Raw genomic sequence first — 15,675 nt, 5'->3', positions numbered from 1 at the left:
TGTATTAGCTCGAGTATTAAGTCTGAAAATAGGAAATGGGAAACAGAACAGAATCCAAAGTACATAAGTGGAAAAATGGTGGATGAAATGAAGGGAAAGGCGGGAGGGACATTCAAGAGAGAAATCTGAGAACAAGAGAGGTCCACCGTTGTGGTACAGTCCAGTACAGTCCAAACAAACAAACAAGCATTTCTTCACATCAACGCCACTGTTACCACCACCAACAGGTCAGCAGGTCAGCATTACTTATCCTTTCATCATCATCACCCCAGGAATCCATCGCGCAACAGCATTTCATCATCCTCTACCCCTCCGACTTCTCCACCCCAGCCTTCTTCTTCTGTCGCCAGAGAACGATCCCACAGATCGCGGAGAAGAAGAACATGATACTAAGGTATCCATCGTTAGCCCAAGCCCAAACCCAAGCCCAAACTCATCTCTATCCCCCACAACAAGAGAAAGGGGACCAAAACGCACCATAAAGCAATACTCAACCCCCAAATCGACTTGGCCTCCAAACACACCGCCTTGGTCGCCCCGATCCAGTTGCTGTAGTTGACTTTCCCATCCAGATGGTCGAGATAACTGCTCAGATGCGTGGCAAAGGTGTAGGCCGAGGAGTTGTTGTTGTTGCTGCTGCTGCTGCTGCTGCTCCCGATCTTCGTGCATTGCAGGTACGACAGCGGTTTGCCCAGGATGACGGCCACCACGATCACGGCAATGAGGAGCAGCGTGTCCAGGACGGCGGCGGCCAGGAAGGGGAGGATGTTGTCGTAGTAGAGGATTGTGGTGATTAGTGCGTAGATTACGGCGATGCTTGTCTTTTTGATGGGGTTGTTAGTTCTGGGTGTTTTGGGTAAGGGGTTTGGGAAGGCTTGGGGGGGGGTAAGGGAGGAACTGACAACTGTGATGGTGCCGATGAAGATGGCCGGGGGTGTGGCGTTGTTGGACACGATTTCTGAGATGAAGTTGGCTGTGAGGCCGATGATGGTGATCAGGCTGCACATTTGGATCAGGCGCGCGATTAGGAAGGTTGCGCCTAGGAGGCCGTAGGGAGGCATTTTGTTGATGGTTTGGATTCTGTGAATGTGGGTGTGCTGGTGTATGTGTCTGTGTGCTCGAGGTTGCGAGGACAAGGTCGACTTTGGGTTGGACAATGATTATGAGGGGCTAGGTGATGATTATAAGGTGCTTTGCAGCGAAGGAGTGTAGATGTGAATAGACACAATCCGGACAAAGGAAAGAAAGTATGGAGAGAAAGTATAATGAATAGGAAGAAGGAAAGTGAAGGCAAGGAGGGTGTGAGTTACTCTGAATAGACTTATTGAGTCAACTTGAGAAGTATCCGGTTGAGACAATGAGGCCTTAAATACTGTGTACATCTCCCCCATCTTGTCTCATCCTGCTCCCATCCCCCAACGATCAACGATCAACAAAAGAAGCTCAGGTCTAGACCACCATGCCATACTGAGCTTCTCATTGCCCTCTGCTGCAGCGCCAATGGTCGACTCGCATGGGTCCAGTCGAATGCTGAGTCGGGAAGCGAGCGCTTACAATCTCGATTGGCATCCACCCTGGCGCGTAGCGATCTCCCTTCTCCGGGACAGCCGGCCACTCCTAGCCAACAGCCACCAGAGCTTATTTCGACCTGAGACAACCGTCTGTCAAGGACTGGCGCTCGGGAAGGTAGCTTTGTTACGGAGACCTTTGCCCTGGTGAAGCGCTCCCTGGTCTGTTTGCACGCATGGGCCCTAGCCATTTGCCTGTGATAGCGATACTGGATCAGAACTGTCTGTCGGATCTTATTATAGATGCAGACACACGGAAGCGTCTGCATGCAGATCTGTGTCGCCAGATCCCTGGATTTCGAGCCGCTGTCCCGCATCTCTATATTAAGCATGGGGGTCAGACCCTGGCCCTGCGTAGATGAGGCTAATTCGGGGACTGGCCGTTGTTGGCGGTATGTCAACGTGACTAACGCTAGATGAAATACTCTGGTCCCGCTTTCGCACGAGCCTTATTCCCACAATGAGAGGGTTGGCTCGCTACACTTGCACCATATGCACGCGCTGGGCTTGTCGGTGGGTGTTGGCCCATCCGTATAGCAAGTCTTCTGAAACCGCCGTGGCTATGTCACGCCAATTGATGCGGAAAATGCTTCTGAGCCTGATCTAGGCACTGGGCAATGCTATTTGCAGCCACTAATCCGGTGGTGAGTTGATACGTATCTGGAGCAGATAGAACGAGCCACCAGCCATCGGTGACGGTAGGGCCACTCGATCGCTCGCAATTGTCCTCATCTGAGGCTGTCCGAGGTGATGCTGCATACAGCTTGACTATTTTGTCCTCAAACATGGGCCCGGTCTCTTCTAATGATAGCGCGCAATTTATGTGCTCGTTGCATTCTTTGTGTCGAGACCGCCTTGGGATGCCAATCTATGGCATTGATCAAGTTAGTCAACTCATGTTTCGCAGAGAGTGAGGTAGGTGAGACCAGAATGTCGCTAGTGACTGGGATCGTGGTATCATCGGTCTTCGTATCCACTAGTCAACAGGCTGGACAAGGCATTTCCCTTCACTTTATCGAAGCAGGAGGATAGCATGCAATTGACCTCGACTGGCACTCAGACCATGCTGTAGGGATTTTGGCACAGAGATTGGCAGTGTAGTGAGTATAGGTAAGCGAGCTAAAATAGTGAGCTCGCTTTCGAGGAAAGACTATCAATGAATAATTTCCTGTTTGAGGTTCATCCTGCCCTTGCAGTGTCCAGATGTGCTGTATACATATGCACCTTGGAAACATCTATAAAATGACTAATCATTGATGGCAGACTGTCTGACCGCCCAAGCGGTGAGTGGCAAATGCCGGCATTATCAGTGGATTTTTCGGTGTCGTGGATTTGCCGCCGTGCGCTCTTTCCCTCCTCCTGCCTCTCAGATACACCTGCTCTGCGATTGTTGGGCATGTATGATGGGTGCTCCAGAATGTCCTTGCTACTTTCCAAGGCGAGAGTCTCGCAGAGAGTGGCTGGTGTGAATCGCTATGCCTCCAACCTGAAGCTGGTCCGGACCTGCGGGATCGCAGCATCGCGTGCCTCCCCGAGATCAAGTGTCAGCAATCCCACTAAAGACTATCTTATCATCCAACGGCGACAGTTCAGTCTAGGATCCAAGGTAAAATAATCCATCCGAATGCTTTGCTTACTCCGGTGGTTAATCGCTGGTTGTCTAGTGTCTCTCCCCTCAAGATCATCCTCAAGACTATGAACCGTCCAAACCGACGGCTTCAACTCAAGGCGACGACCTGCTGCAATCGGCACTTTCACTCGAGAATCTTCGGCTGCGACTCGAATTTGAGAAGTACGGAAATGTTCGAGACTATCTGCAGAAATGGCAAGACAGCCAGGATAATTGGGCAGACCCTGTCCGAGGACCTGGAACCGCGAATAAGATGCTCGCGACCGATGCCTGGAGAGGGAACATGCTGAACGACAACCGTGAAGCTATGGATGCAGGATTTGATGCCTTACGAGAGTCAGACGATGATGCGGAGCTTCACAACAGAGACGATGAAGGCGCGGGTCTGAATCACTACCTGGAGCCAGGTGACCTTGTGGCCATGTCAGCGTAAGTGAGCTCCGAAAATTCTTCATTTCTGCAATAACCTCGCTGATGTCCCCCCTCCAATTGCACAGGTCTGATGGGATCCTTATTTACGCAATTTACGTTCGCTCTATTGCCAAGCAGCAGCAATTTTACACGGATAGAGGTAAATGGCGCATCGGTTTCAAGAGGGACCTTGAATACGTCGTGAAGGGATTCGTGCCGCGGGAAATGGTGGCGTCCCTTCTGCCTCACTTTCCCGAAGATCTTGCTGCGATGAGTAGTGAATTTCAGTCCACCATCGAGGGCGGAGTTCCCAGGCATGCAGGAGCTCATCTCATCAAGAAGATCCAAGAGTTCGACTTGGGCGTGCGGGAAATCTACCGCAATAACGCGCTACGGCTGGACAACCTCCACGACTTGGTGGCAGACGACGAATCAAACTTGTTATGTACCCTCGAAGAACTGGCCTGCAAGGCTCTGGAAATCGAGGAGGACCAGTTGGATCCAACGTTGCTTTTCCTCATTCATCGGTGCGTCCACGAGAACTCGTTCCTGATCGATTATGACCGGAGCTCTCTTTTCGTCAACCATTACCTAGTCAGACCTCGACGTGTTGCTCGGGTGATAAATACCGTCTGCACTTGGGTGCATGAGCACCAAGATTATATTGTCAACTCAGCCCGTGGCAAGGACACCCCCTATATCCGCAACCATCCTCTACAGCAGTTTCTTTTAAAGGCCCAGCGTCTCATTCGGCAGAGTCGGACTGTGCGATCCCCAACCACCGTGGCATGCGTGGGCCCAAGCGCTGTACGAGTCGAGCCCAAAGAGAACGCTAGCCCTGCGATATACCGTGAGGTTCCCACCGAGAAGTTCAACGACGATGATCGTGCCATCATAGAATACTTGCAGCATTGGTGCCTGCCTCCTCGGCGAATGACAAGAGGTCATATGCGGTCCGCGGGGTCGCATATCATGCGCAGCACCGGCATGTACAGCGCGGTGGAATTGGGCCCCGCGACAGCCACGCTCTTCTTGCAGGAGCTAGGTGTATTCCATCCTTGGGAGAATACACGTCTTCTCGACCATCATCTTGCTCTTCCCGGGCATGGGGTCTCTCACGAAAGCGATAATCTGTGGGCTAGAGTAGCCGGAGAAGCCCAATTGCTCGCGGACAAGAGCCAACTCGAAGATTCCATGAAGGATTTGCGGGTTGATTGGGGTGATCTGCAAGTTTACTGTGTAGACGATGTTAGTGCAAAGGAGATTGATGACGGTGTCTCACTCGAGCGCATCCCCGGATCAGACGACACTTTCTGGATTCATATCCATGTTGCCAACCCCACCGCATTCTTGGATCACGAATCGAGCATCATCAAGCGGGCCGCATCTCGAGCCGAGAGTCTTTACGTCCCTGAGCGTAGTTATCCCATGATTCCCGACTCCGTGACGCAGAAACACTTCAGTTTGGGCCCGAACCGTCCCACGCTCACATTCAGCGCCAAGATGAATCTCCAGGGCGACATTCTGGACACTAAGGTTGCAAACGGTACGATTCGGAAAGTAACATACATAACTCATGACCGACTACGCCGCATCTTCAAGCCAGACACCGAAGCCAACGATAGCACTCAGAACCTATCCGTGGGAGGAGAATTTCCCGAGCGAATCGCTGGTCGTAAGGGAATCACAGAAACGCTTACTCCTGAGGATGAGGAAACCTTCCACATTCTCCGTCAGTTGATGGCGGGCTGGCGTGAACGTCGTCGTGAAAATGGAATGCTGGAATTCCACTACCCGCCCCGAGTTTCCGTTTCCATGTCAGTTGGCTCCGTTGCTCTACCGCCGCGAAAGCTGGAAGCTACCGAAGGCCGCTATGTCCTGGGCGACCCGGTGATCCGACTCCGCCATCACAACATCGACCTACAGGCGGTCCGCGACGATACGACCGACAACCTGATCTCTCTTCTCATGAACTTGGGATGCTGTGTTTCCGCCTCCTGGTTGTCGTCGCGCAACATCCCCGCCGTCTACGACGGCACCCAGTACCACCCTGAGTATCGCAAGCTTACGCGGGAGAACATAGAACAAATCGGCGGCCAGGAATGGCTGAACCTGGCCTCCCCCACGGGCATCTCGCTCTCCCGCCCCATCCGGCACGTCTCGCTCGGCCTCGACGCGTACGTCAAGTCCACCAGCCCGCTCCGTCGCTACAGCGACCTGGTAGCCCACTACCAGATCGAGGCAGCGCTGCGGTTCGAGCATGCCCACAACCGTCGTTTGGACGCCGCCGCCGCATCCGAGACGGAAGGCCGCTCCGTCCTCCCCTTCTCCGCGGCCGACGTAGACCGCTGGCTCGCGCGGTCCCTGTCGTTGCGCCTTCGGCTGCGCGAGTGCGAGCGCGCCTCCATGCAGTTCTGGGCGTGTCTGCTGTTCTTCCGCGCGTTCTACTTCGCCGAGTCCCCGCTGCCGGCGACCTTCCAGTGTCAGATCAGCAAGCGCTATGATCAGGCGGACCTGGCCAGCACGTTCCAAAGCAGGGGCTGGAACGGCGTCCTCTCCGCTTTCGGCGTCCGGTGTCGGGTTCTCGTGCCCCCCAGCATGCCGGACGCGGACCAAGTGGATGTCATGAGTCTGGTGGAGGCCAAGGTCACGCTTGTCGATATGGACCGGATGCTGGTCGTCGTGGAGGCGACCCGGTTCATCTGTGGCTCGCCCGCGCAGTCAATGTTGGGGGCGTATAGACCTACCATGGCTTAGCGGGATGTGTGTGTGTGTGTGTGTGTGTGTGTGTGTATGTGTACAATCTGGCTTCTGGGTGTATATTGTTTCATGCCATTGTGCACCATGTAAGATACATAGTATACCATATCTCTCTCTTATTTTAGCGACGTCGGCACAACTGTCTTTTGGAAGTACTCTGTAGGTGTATTTGCGTAAGCGATATCCACATGCTGGACAACATTCTATAACAGTCAACCACCCGGAAACTCGGTACAGTAACATTCCCTGCATATTCAAGTATATTCAACCGTGAGCCCCACGTATGCTCTGAGGGAGATATACAGCCCAAAAGCTACCTAATCAAACCCATCAACTCAAGCACCAAACACCTCCTTTACGAGCGTCTTCTTATTGACTGCAACAGAATTAGCCACCGCCCTCAAGAAGAAGAAGAGAAACAGGAGAACAGAGAAGATAGAACTGGGGACATACCCTTGCCCATGGCATTCCGCGGAATAGGTCCACTCAGGACCTTCATCTCCTGCGGCAGCTTGTAATTCGCCAGCCGATTCTTCAGGGCGCGCCGCATGTCCATGGCGCCCCAGGGCTTACCGTTACGGCCGCCCGTGTTCGCGAATTCCGGGTTCAGCACCACCACGGCTGCGACCTTCTGGCCCCATTGGTCGGAGGGGAGGCCCACGACAGCAGCTTCTGAGATTTGAGGGCTGTGCCGCGCAGCAAGAGGGGTTAGCGTGGGGAGAGGGGGAAGACTCAGACCAGGGTTGGGTAAAGGGGTAGTATACGTACAGCGAAAGCAACTCGCGCTCGACCTCCAGGGCGCTGACCTTCTCGCCGCCGGTCTTGATGATGTCGACGCTGCGGCGGCCCTGGATGAAGTACATGGGGCCCCGGGCCCAGTCGCCACTGGCGCCGGAGCCGGCGCCCTCGACGAGGCGGCGGGTCGCGACGTCGCCCGTCTTGAACCAGTCACCCCGGGTATCTTCGGCGGGCACGAAGGACTCGCGCGTGGCGGCGGCGTTGGCCCAGTACTCCTGGAAGATGGTGGGCCCGCGGAGCTGGATCTCGCCCTCGCGCTCGCGGCCGGTGCGCGGGTCGATCTCCTGGCCCGGCCGGATGACCTCGTCCGTGTCCGTGTCGACCAGCCGCGCCTCCACGGACGGCAACGGCCAGCCGACGCTGCCGTCGACGCGGTCGCCGACCGCCAGCCCGCAGCTGATCGCCATCCCCACCTCCGTCATCCCGTAGCGCTCCAGCAGCACGTTGCCGTCGCTGAGGGCCTGCCACGCCTGCTTCGTGGGCGTCGGCAGCGCCGCGGACCCTGAGATGTTCAGCCGCAGGTTCGCCGGGCGGATGGCCGTGCGGGCCGCGGTTTGAACCTCCGGTTCGAGGGTGGGGAAGGACGAGAGTAGGCGGTTGTAGATGGTCGGGACGGCGGTGAGGAAGGTGATGATCTCCTTCTTCTTCTTCTTCTTCTTCTTCTGTGGGTCAGGCACCGACTCCGGAAGGAACGGGGCGGCGAGCCGCTTCCACACTGCGTCCGTGTTGAACGGGAACATGAACTCGATGGACGAGCCGGCCAGGACCGGCGTCACGATCGCGTTGACCGTGCCGTGGATGTGGTGCAGAGGAAGCAGGTGGAGGAGCCGGTCCTGCGCGGTGTACTCCCATGCTTGGAGGAGCGAGGCCGCTTGCGCCGTCAGCGCGGATTGCGGGATCAGGACGCCTTTCTGCGCTGGTGTGTCAGCACCGTCCCTTACTTTCTTGGAGGAAGAAGATGAAAAGGAAAAGATAGCTTCCGTACCGGTCGGTTCGTGGTCCCGGAGGTGTACAGCATCATCCCACCGCGGGGTTGCTGTCCTGTAACGTCTTCCAGGGTCACCGACGAGGAGCCCAGACTCGTGGCTCCCACTTCGATCTTCTTCTTCACGTCAAGGATGGGTTCCCGGTCCAGTCCGGCGTTCAGGACGTCCTGGGCTTTGTTGGCGTACTTTTCCGTGGCCAGCAGGACCTTGGCCTGCGAATTGTCCATGATGTACTTGAGTTCGCCGACCGGGAAAGCAGGGGAGAGGGGGAGGGCGATCGCGTCGCTGGCGAGGATCGAGAGAAGCGTCACTGCCGTCGCGGTCAGTTCAAGGACCTGTTCTCAAGTATGCGGAGAGGAAACAGGACAAGCCGAACAGTACCTACGTAGTCGTAGCTGTTCTCCGCCAGGAAAGCAACCCTCTCCCCCGACAAACTGCCATGACGCCCTCCTCCAGATTGTATGAGTTGCTCCTTGGCCTGTAGGACATCTGCGACCAGGTTGCCGTACGTGAAGGAGCGAGACGATGCGCTGTGGACGACCGCCAGGTTGGATTGGTCGTGGTTCTGGAGGGCGCGGAAGAGAGGCAGGTTCGGCAACGAGGCGAGCGATCGACGGCTTGCAGGTGTCAGGCCAGCTCGAGCGCGAGCATGGCGGACCAGACGGGGAGAGGCAATTGAGCCCCGCGACAGGACTAAGATCAATGGGCGGCCTGGCATGATGAAGCTTGGAGAAGCATGCAGTGCATGTTCAGGAGTCTGGGTGAAAGATGCTCAGAAATCACGAACTGATGTCATTTTCAGAAGAGCTCCCGCGGAGGTTGGCGGAGAGTCGGCGGTCTCGGCGCTGCGATAAGACCCTTTGCTCCGGTTATCGGCGGTTCCCCATGTCTGGAGCTTCGTCCGGGGAAGCGATCACGTGTATCCTTCTGGAACTATAAAACAGTTAGATCTTCGATTTGTATAGGTCGCGGAGCGTCCGAAGCCTTCTACGAGGAAATACGGGGGAGAGAGTTACCCCTCGCTGGATTATATTTAGAACGAGCTTGAGTCTAGCAATGGCAGGGGGAATAACCTCGACTTTAAGGTGCACTAAAGATCCCTGAACACAGAATCACGCCGCTTTCCCTTGCACTTTTTGGTCAGTGGCTCGAGTTCGAGCCGTTTCTTTGCCTTTCTACCTTTTCCCTCTTTTTAAGACATGGCTTGCAGGCAGGTGAAGTGGGTTGCGGTGAATGAAAGGAAGGAAGGGGTGTTACAGGAAGGTGGATGTTCTCGGATTCTGCAGATGAATCAAGATATGCTTTACTTGCGGATGATGATGGGGTATTCGAGAGGGTATTCTCTCTCTCTCTCTCTGCCGGGAGAAAATAGATGAATTCGAAGACGATAGGCTTGGGGCACGTCAGGATTACATACATTACGGTGGGTGGGTGATCTTACAAGTGTATACTAGAGCAAGAAATCTGAACAAAGCCTTTGAGATATCACCATCTTTACAATGCCATCTACCTAGACAGTGTCGGTATCTTATCTTATCTCGAGAGGTGGTCTCACCAACAGTAGAAGAGGCCATCTGCCTTGCTGCAGCAGGAGCGCAACCAGGATAGTGAAGTCGAATAGATGATTGCCTGTTGCGCACGTTTATAAGTCTTTATATTATATAGGGCTATACTTCATAGCTTGCGGCATGAAGTAGGTGTGGTATGACAAACACCTACCCACAGCCTTGGCTCACTGTCAGCGTGTCAGTGAGATTGCATAGAAGCAAGTGTTTCGTCCCACCTGGGCCCGTTAGCCTAGCCTAGTCGCACCATCCTGATCTTGATACTTTCTGTACAGCAGCGTAAATCTGAATGCTTGCAAACACAATCTTGTGTATCCAACTGAAGGCCTTGCGATCATGGCCGATGGCTATCTGCAGCTCAATGGCGGGCTGACGCTGCATCACTGGCGCGTCACTGGGCGCATCACCAGCCTGGCCTGGCATTCGTCAAATAACCAAATAGCCACCCTAGCCTGTATGTAGCAGTAACTTGAGGAATGTCGACAGATCTGGTACATCCAGGCAGCTTAAACGGCTAGGCTTGCGATAGTTCTTTTGTCGTAGGCTTGCTGCCATTAGGATTGACCTTCAAGTAGGTTCCTAAATTTACCACCGCTCACCAGACTGGGCCTTTTCCTGAGATGTCTGCCCAATGAATGCTTCACATTGGAGCGCTGAAATACATCAGTGACGGGTGGGAACCAGCCATACTCATTCTGGAATGCTTGCTGCGGAAGACTGGCGGTGCGAGTGTCCTCGATGTATGACTGTCAGCGAGGTTAGCGAAGTGCTCTGTTAGTTAACAGCCAACCAATCCGTAGCCCGGGGGCACAATAAAGAACACCAACAATACTGCAATCCAATTCTCCTGCATATAGACCCCTACGAGCCCGGGACCTTTCTACTTCTTATTGAGGGCAGACTGCTCTTGAATGCTCGAAAATAGGATAAAAAAAAGACAACAGTCTTGACCACCGTTTGACTGTGGGAACCATTGCCCTGTAGTTTAGAGTCTAACAGACATGAAGACATGAAGCGATGCGATCAGGTTGGCCATTGACTTGTTATAGGCATGGTACGATGTACAGCAGGTGTACAATAGATTGAAAGTCCGCGGAGACACTGCACTGCACTGCAGCACCCCGCTAATCCCAAAGTAGCAACGCATCAGCCTGCCGCGGGCCCGGCCAATTACCGCCATCGGATTCTCAGCGACCCCCGGTACCATCCACTGACTGCACCAGTTCAAATGCGATTAATTCCATCCCGCTCCAATTGAACCCTCCGCTCGACACAACAACCACACCCTCCATCAGTTCCACTGCATAGATCTCTACAACCCTCGGCCCATTCCGCCTCTACTCCGCCCAGTCCTCCATACCTCAAGCAATCCCAATCTCCCACCTCAACCCCCCACGGCCCTCACCTCCTCCGATCCAAGAGAACAAGAAATCAATGCTTCTCCGCACCACCCGCCTCCCAGGCCTCCTCCTCCGACCTACCAGCTGCAGCCGCCAGTTCTTCTCAACCACCGCCACCGCCACCGCCAAAATGACCTCCAACACGCCAGTCGAAGACCTCATCCGCGAAAAGGTGAGTCGCCCTTCCCCCGAGCCAACCGTGCCTGGCACCCCAAAACCTCCAACCTCAAATCAGCCCACCAGAATCCAATCCCCAATCCCCCGGAACCCAACCCAACCCACCCACACTAACGGTATATCCCGCGAACAGCTAACAACAGCCTTCACGCCCACCACCCTCTTGATCCGCAACGACTCGCACAAACACGCCCACCACGCGCCCATGCGCGACTCCACCTCCAAGGAAACCCATTTCCAGTGAGTCTCGGCCCCAGCCCAGCCCAGCCCAGGCCATCGAACATCGAACATCGAACATCGAACATCGGACATCGAACATTGCCAGATGCCAAACCCCAATCCCAAAGCCCCAACCCCGGAGAAAATAAGCTCAGACTAACTCGAAACTCTGACACCAGCGTAACAATCACCTCCTCGTCCTTCGCCTCGAAACCCCAACCCGCGCGACACCGGATGGTCTACAGCTTGTTAAAGGAGGAGATGAGTCGGGAGGGCGGGATCCATGCGCTGCAGTTGCGGACGAAGACGCCGGAGGAGGAGGGGCGGGAGCGGGAGAGGGCGGCGGCGCAGTAACTTTCCTATCAGCAGCATTGTTTATGAATATACATCATTGGGACGGTTCAATTCGGAGGTAGGTAGGGTTGGCGGGTGGGGGTTTCGCAATAACATAATTTCCAGTATGCACATACTCTCGCATGCTAGACATACATGCATGGAACATTTGATCAGTCAACGAATCTACTTACAACAGCCAAATAAACCAACAAAGGGAAGCATCATTATTATTAGGATAGTCGATTATTACGTAAAAAGGATTGGGACAGTGATGGTGGTAGTGGCGGTGGTGGTTTCTAGCGCCCAACGAACCAAAGGCACACACAACACACAACACACAACACACACAAGAACAACAACTCTATTATATACACTGCGATTAGCCATCCTGCGCGGATCCCCTAGCACCCCCCGAAAGGGGAGCGACAAGGGTCGAGTTTCATCATCAAAGGCCGCATAACGCCCCTCCCCTTCAAAGACAGATAGTTAATACCACCAGCCATACAGGCCACACAACATGGAAGCGAAGACGCAGGGCACGAGAGGGAAGAAGCGGAGGGGCCGAACGGAGCATAGGGGACCGCAGAGCGCAGTGACGGGCGTGCTTTTTCAACCAGAGAATCAGAAGCAGCGAAGAAAAAGAAGAACAGGGTGGTATTCCAACAGAAAAGAAGAAGTAAAAAAAAAGACTCAAAACTGGAAATAGCAATCGGCCCCGTGATTGTCCAGTTGTCCGCAAAAGCACAAACCTGGACTAGGACAAGGGGCGCGATCAATGGATTCGTTACAGCCTGGCGTAAAAAGTGTGACAACGGGATCGGTCATAGGGATTTAAGGATCGACGTGAATAACCGCATCGATCCGACCCAAGTCGGCTGGTTCGAACACGGCCATCGGATGTTAACTTGGAACGAAGCCGCCCTCATTTCTTGTTAGCTTCGGTGACACCAACGGCTACACCAACGACGATGGCGATGATGAGGACTGGAGACATGTCAGCTGCGTCTAGAGCAATGATTTCGGCGATGGAAAGCTACTTACTGACGACCAACAGGGCGTACCACTTCCACTTTCTTGCCCGGCGAGCGCTGGCAATGGCTTCCGTGATCTGAGTGTTGGCATTGGCGACGTTTCCAGCAACGTTCTCGGCGTCTTGGCTGATCTGCTCCACAGCAGGCTCCTGCATGTGAACCAGCTCTGCGACCTCCTGGTACAGTCGGCCCAGCTCGATCATATCCTGCTCAATCTTGCGAATAGCGGCCGAACGCTCCAAGGCCGCCTGTCTGGCGTCGTTGGCCTGTCTAGTACGGCTACCAGTAACCTAGAGCACTGATTAGCGAGTCATCCGGAGCAATCGCGGACAGGGCCCACCATACCTGGAAGCTCTGCTCCTGGCCCAGCAGCACACTGTCGACACCCTGCTCGATCTCTTCGGGAGTCGCCTCGGGGTTCGCGATCTCGTAACGTCTGCGAACCTGCTCTCTCAAGCGCTTCTGGAAGTCGGACTGGCATCGCTGGTACTGTTCGATCTCGCGACGGAGGTTGCGGCTGGTGACGTCGACCTGCGTCTGGACGCGGTTGTCTCCGGAGCCCGGGGTCTGCTTGATCTTCTTCAACAGATCACGGAGGTAGCGGAAGCCGTTGTTGATCTCGTCCTCAATGTAATCCAGAGTCTGGCGGGCGACCTGGTCCTCCTTTCCAGTGCTGGAGTCGAGCATGGCATTCTGGGCGGCGGCCAGCTGACCCTCGCGCTTGGCCTTCAGGTCCGCGATACCATCGTTGATCTCCCTGCACTTGTTCAACAGCGTGGTGGCGTCGGCCGGCTGTTCCGCGATCGCATTCATCTCTGGTGGTGCGGAGAGCTTGCGTTAGAAGACTGGTTGTTTCGCATGACGGGTCCGAGCTGCGGCGCGCTTACCGTAGGTGCCGTTACCCTGGCCCTGCTCGACGGCATTGGCCTGGTCATAGGGGTTCTGGTTGTAGCCCTGCTCGCCATAAGGGTTGTACTGGCCGTAGCCACCCTGATTACCTCCGTACTTTGTTGTTCACAGGTCAGCAATGAAGGTCGAGGTGCGCATGAGCTCAAGAGTCAGGGGAGGGGTAGCAGCGGCGGTCGCGGAAGGTCGTGACCATGCTTTAAACGGAGACATACACTCATTGTGATATTATTTCGAGGCTATGTATATTTGAGATGGAAGTTTCGTAGTGATAGCGTCACTGGGAGTTATCTTGCGGAAGAGTCAAGTCGCAGGCTCGAAGGGACCAATTCGCAAAGCGATCGGAGCTCGGGTCGTACGGGAAACGACGACGGGGGTTAATAGCGCGATCGACGGTAGATAGGATGAGGTGAGTTCGTTCCGACAGGGAGGAGGGGTGGAGACGAAGGAGGGCGTGTAGGAAGGACGAAGGTGGGGTGAAATGAGGAAGAGAGGTCGTGGATGAAATGGACGTTGGAAAAAGAATAGGCAGTAGTTTTTGAGTTGAGGTAAGAATTGAAGGGCAAAAAGAAAGAGTGACGGGTGAGACACACACTGGCGGCGGCTGCTGAGCCACGGGCGCGGAGGCGGTTTGAAGGAATGACTGATGGTTGGTTTGGTTAAGGATTGGATGGCTTGGAGGGCTCAGAGGGCTTGGATGGACGGGCTGGATGGCTCTGGCCCGCAGACGGCAATCTCGACAAAAAACAACAACACGCACAAATTCAACCAGAAAATGAAGGTAAAGAAAAGAAGATCAGTTAAAGGAATGACTGAAGAGTAAGGTGGTTAAGTTAGTTAGCAGAAAGAAAGGTTTTGCTTCAAAACAGCAGTCTCCTCTTCTTTTTCTCTAGGTCGGTCACAGACTCACAGGTAAGTCAGGGGGTGAAATCTGCGCCCACTGCAATTTTTCGCCCAATGTATAATTAGTAGGGGGGGCCTTCCAAGCTACTGCACAGACCAGTGGACGATCCTCGAGTCCCCTTTTCCCTCCCCATGAAGCAGGAGGGCAATCAAAACAATAATCTAAGTTGAGGACTGGTGAAACAAGGGAAGGACTGAGCTGCGATGGGGCTAAACGGCGGGTTCGAAGTGCAACAACCGGTGAGGTCGACAGATCGGATCTATGGACTAAGTACTGATCGGGAGGCAGGCAATCAGGTAGTCTCTATACCATAAATTTCTCTGGTCATATGCAGATAGGGATTGTAGCTTGTTGACCCGTGCAGCTCCAATCCAGATGTGTATGTGCTGCACTCAAGTTCCGGGCGCCAAAGTGGAAGATGACGGCGCTCTCTCCAAGCCCTCGCGACCAATTGAGCCCTGGAACAAATTACTACTACAAACAGCCCCAATGCTTGAGTGAAATGTTTTAGCAGTCCAGCACTGCGCGGACTCTATACCCACTACGTACCACACACAGTATACTCAAAAGCATATTCCCCGTCCAGCAGAGGAGGGGCAGGAACATTCTGCACGTCATTGACAGGACACCAACTCGATTATGCTAGAAGAGCTTGAACGGTCCTCCCCACTCTTGGCTGGCCCGAACAGTCAATTGGAAACTACCGTGTCAATTGATTAACTACTCCGTAAGTTCCTCAAAAGACCATAAGCAAAACCCTCGCAGACCGCTTCTCTGCGGACACAATTCCCCACAACCAACAGGCGTCTCGAAATATGAAGTGAACCATCCCGTCAAGTTTCACCCATCATCCCACAATGCAGTATTGTGTCGTTTGAACGAGATGCGAGTCAGGTTCGCCTCAGAGACACTTTCTTGCGTTATCTCCGCCACCATCAGTACCTTTCCACCAGGCAGGCAGCTCCACAATCCCCGGAGACCCTG

At 54.3% G+C, this 15,675-nt stretch overlaps 5 protein-coding genes across 5 annotated transcripts; 2 read left to right on the top strand and 3 right to left on the bottom strand.

Moving 5' to 3' along the window:
- Window positions 1-304: 304 nt before the first annotated feature.
- Window positions 305-1,296, bottom strand: BO95DRAFT_511486 (uncharacterized protein; the record flags this gene model as incomplete). Its single annotated transcript, XM_025591440.1, has 3 exons — window positions 903-1,296; window positions 478-821; window positions 305-389 (listed from the first exon to the last, which is right to left on the bottom strand). Exons 1-3 carry the CDS (start codon window positions 1,059-1,061, stop codon window positions 305-307), a joined length of 588 nt encoding a protein of 195 aa, XP_025445933.1. The 5' UTR covers window positions 1,062-1,296.
- A 1,648-nt stretch (window positions 1,297-2,944) lies between these two features.
- BO95DRAFT_381691 (exoribonuclease II) lies at window positions 2,945-6,496 on the top strand. The gene is made up of 3 exons (XM_025583373.1): window positions 2,945-3,174; window positions 3,233-3,627; window positions 3,696-6,496. The coding sequence occupies exons 1-3, from the start codon at window positions 2,965-2,967 to the stop codon at window positions 6,364-6,366; spliced, it is 3,276 nt and encodes a 1,091-aa protein (XP_025445932.1). The 5' UTR covers window positions 2,945-2,964; the 3' UTR covers window positions 6,367-6,496.
- Window positions 6,441-8,929, bottom strand: BO95DRAFT_381689 (acyl-CoA synthetase). The gene is made up of 5 exons (XM_025583372.1): window positions 8,535-8,929; window positions 8,153-8,463; window positions 7,138-8,078; window positions 6,823-7,055; window positions 6,441-6,745 (listed from the first exon to the last, which is right to left on the bottom strand). Exons 1-5 carry the CDS (start codon window positions 8,869-8,871, stop codon window positions 6,705-6,707), a joined length of 1,863 nt encoding a protein of 620 aa, XP_025445931.1. The 5' UTR covers window positions 8,872-8,929; the 3' UTR covers window positions 6,441-6,704.
- A 2,026-nt stretch (window positions 8,930-10,955) lies between these two features.
- Window positions 10,956-12,046, top strand: BO95DRAFT_439329 (BolA family protein). Its single transcript, XM_025585712.1, has 2 exons — window positions 10,956-11,535; window positions 11,694-12,046. Exons 1-2 carry the CDS (start codon window positions 11,153-11,155, stop codon window positions 11,866-11,868), a joined length of 558 nt encoding a protein of 185 aa, XP_025445930.1. The 5' UTR covers window positions 10,956-11,152; the 3' UTR covers window positions 11,869-12,046.
- Window positions 12,047-12,541: 495 nt separating this feature from the next.
- On the bottom strand, window positions 12,542-14,220 carry BO95DRAFT_283734 (syntaxin). The gene is made up of 5 exons (XM_025581671.1): window positions 14,003-14,220; window positions 13,769-13,871; window positions 13,227-13,696; window positions 12,892-13,171; window positions 12,542-12,834 (listed from the first exon to the last, which is right to left on the bottom strand). Exons 1-5 carry the CDS (start codon window positions 14,006-14,008, stop codon window positions 12,773-12,775), a joined length of 921 nt encoding a protein of 306 aa, XP_025445929.1. The 5' UTR covers window positions 14,009-14,220; the 3' UTR covers window positions 12,542-12,772.
- Between the last annotated feature and the right edge of the window lie 1,455 nt (window positions 14,221-15,675).

This window comes from Aspergillus brunneoviolaceus (assembly GCF_003184695.1).
Source record: "Aspergillus brunneoviolaceus CBS 621.78 unplaced genomic scaffold BO95scaffold_9, whole genome shotgun sequence".
Taxonomy (NCBI): domain Eukaryota; kingdom Fungi; phylum Ascomycota; class Eurotiomycetes; order Eurotiales; family Aspergillaceae; genus Aspergillus; species Aspergillus brunneoviolaceus.
Note: the sequence above shows the minus strand (reverse complement) of the source record. Positions and strands in the feature narration are given on the sequence as shown.

Coding starts and splice junctions, on each gene's coding strand:
- BO95DRAFT_439329 (XM_025585712.1), top strand. CDS start 11,153: ATGCTTCTCCGCACCACCCGCCTCCCAGGCCTCCTCCTCCGACCTACC. Junction 11,536..11,693: donor TCCAAGGAAACCCATTTCCA/GTGAGTCTCGGC, acceptor CTCTGACACCAG/CGTAACAATCACCTCCTCGT.
- BO95DRAFT_381689 (XM_025583372.1), bottom strand. CDS start 8,871: ATGCCAGGCCGCCCATTGATCTTAGTCCTGTCGCGGGGCTCAATTGCC. Junction 8,464..8,534: donor GAACAGCTACGACTACGTAG/GTACTGTTCGGC, acceptor CCGCGACGGCAG/TGACGCTTCTCTCGATCCTC. Junction 8,079..8,152: donor CCGGGACCACGAACCGACCG/GTACGGAAGCTA, acceptor ACACCAGCGCAG/AAAGGCGTCCTGATCCCGCA.
- BO95DRAFT_381691 (XM_025583373.1), top strand. CDS start 2,965: ATGTATGATGGGTGCTCCAGAATGTCCTTGCTACTTTCCAAGGCGAGA. Junction 3,175..3,232: donor AGTTCAGTCTAGGATCCAAG/GTAAAATAATCC, acceptor CTGGTTGTCTAG/TGTCTCTCCCCTCAAGATCA. Junction 3,628..3,695: donor GACCTTGTGGCCATGTCAGC/GTAAGTGAGCTC, acceptor CCAATTGCACAG/GTCTGATGGGATCCTTATTT.
- BO95DRAFT_283734 (XM_025581671.1), bottom strand. Junction 13,172..13,226: donor GCCAGGAGCAGAGCTTCCAG/GTATGGTGGGCC, acceptor TCAGTGCTCTAG/GTTACTGGTAGCCGTACTAG. Junction 12,835..12,891: donor GTACGCCCTGTTGGTCGTCA/GTAAGTAGCTTT, acceptor ACATGTCTCCAG/TCCTCATCATCGCCATCGTC.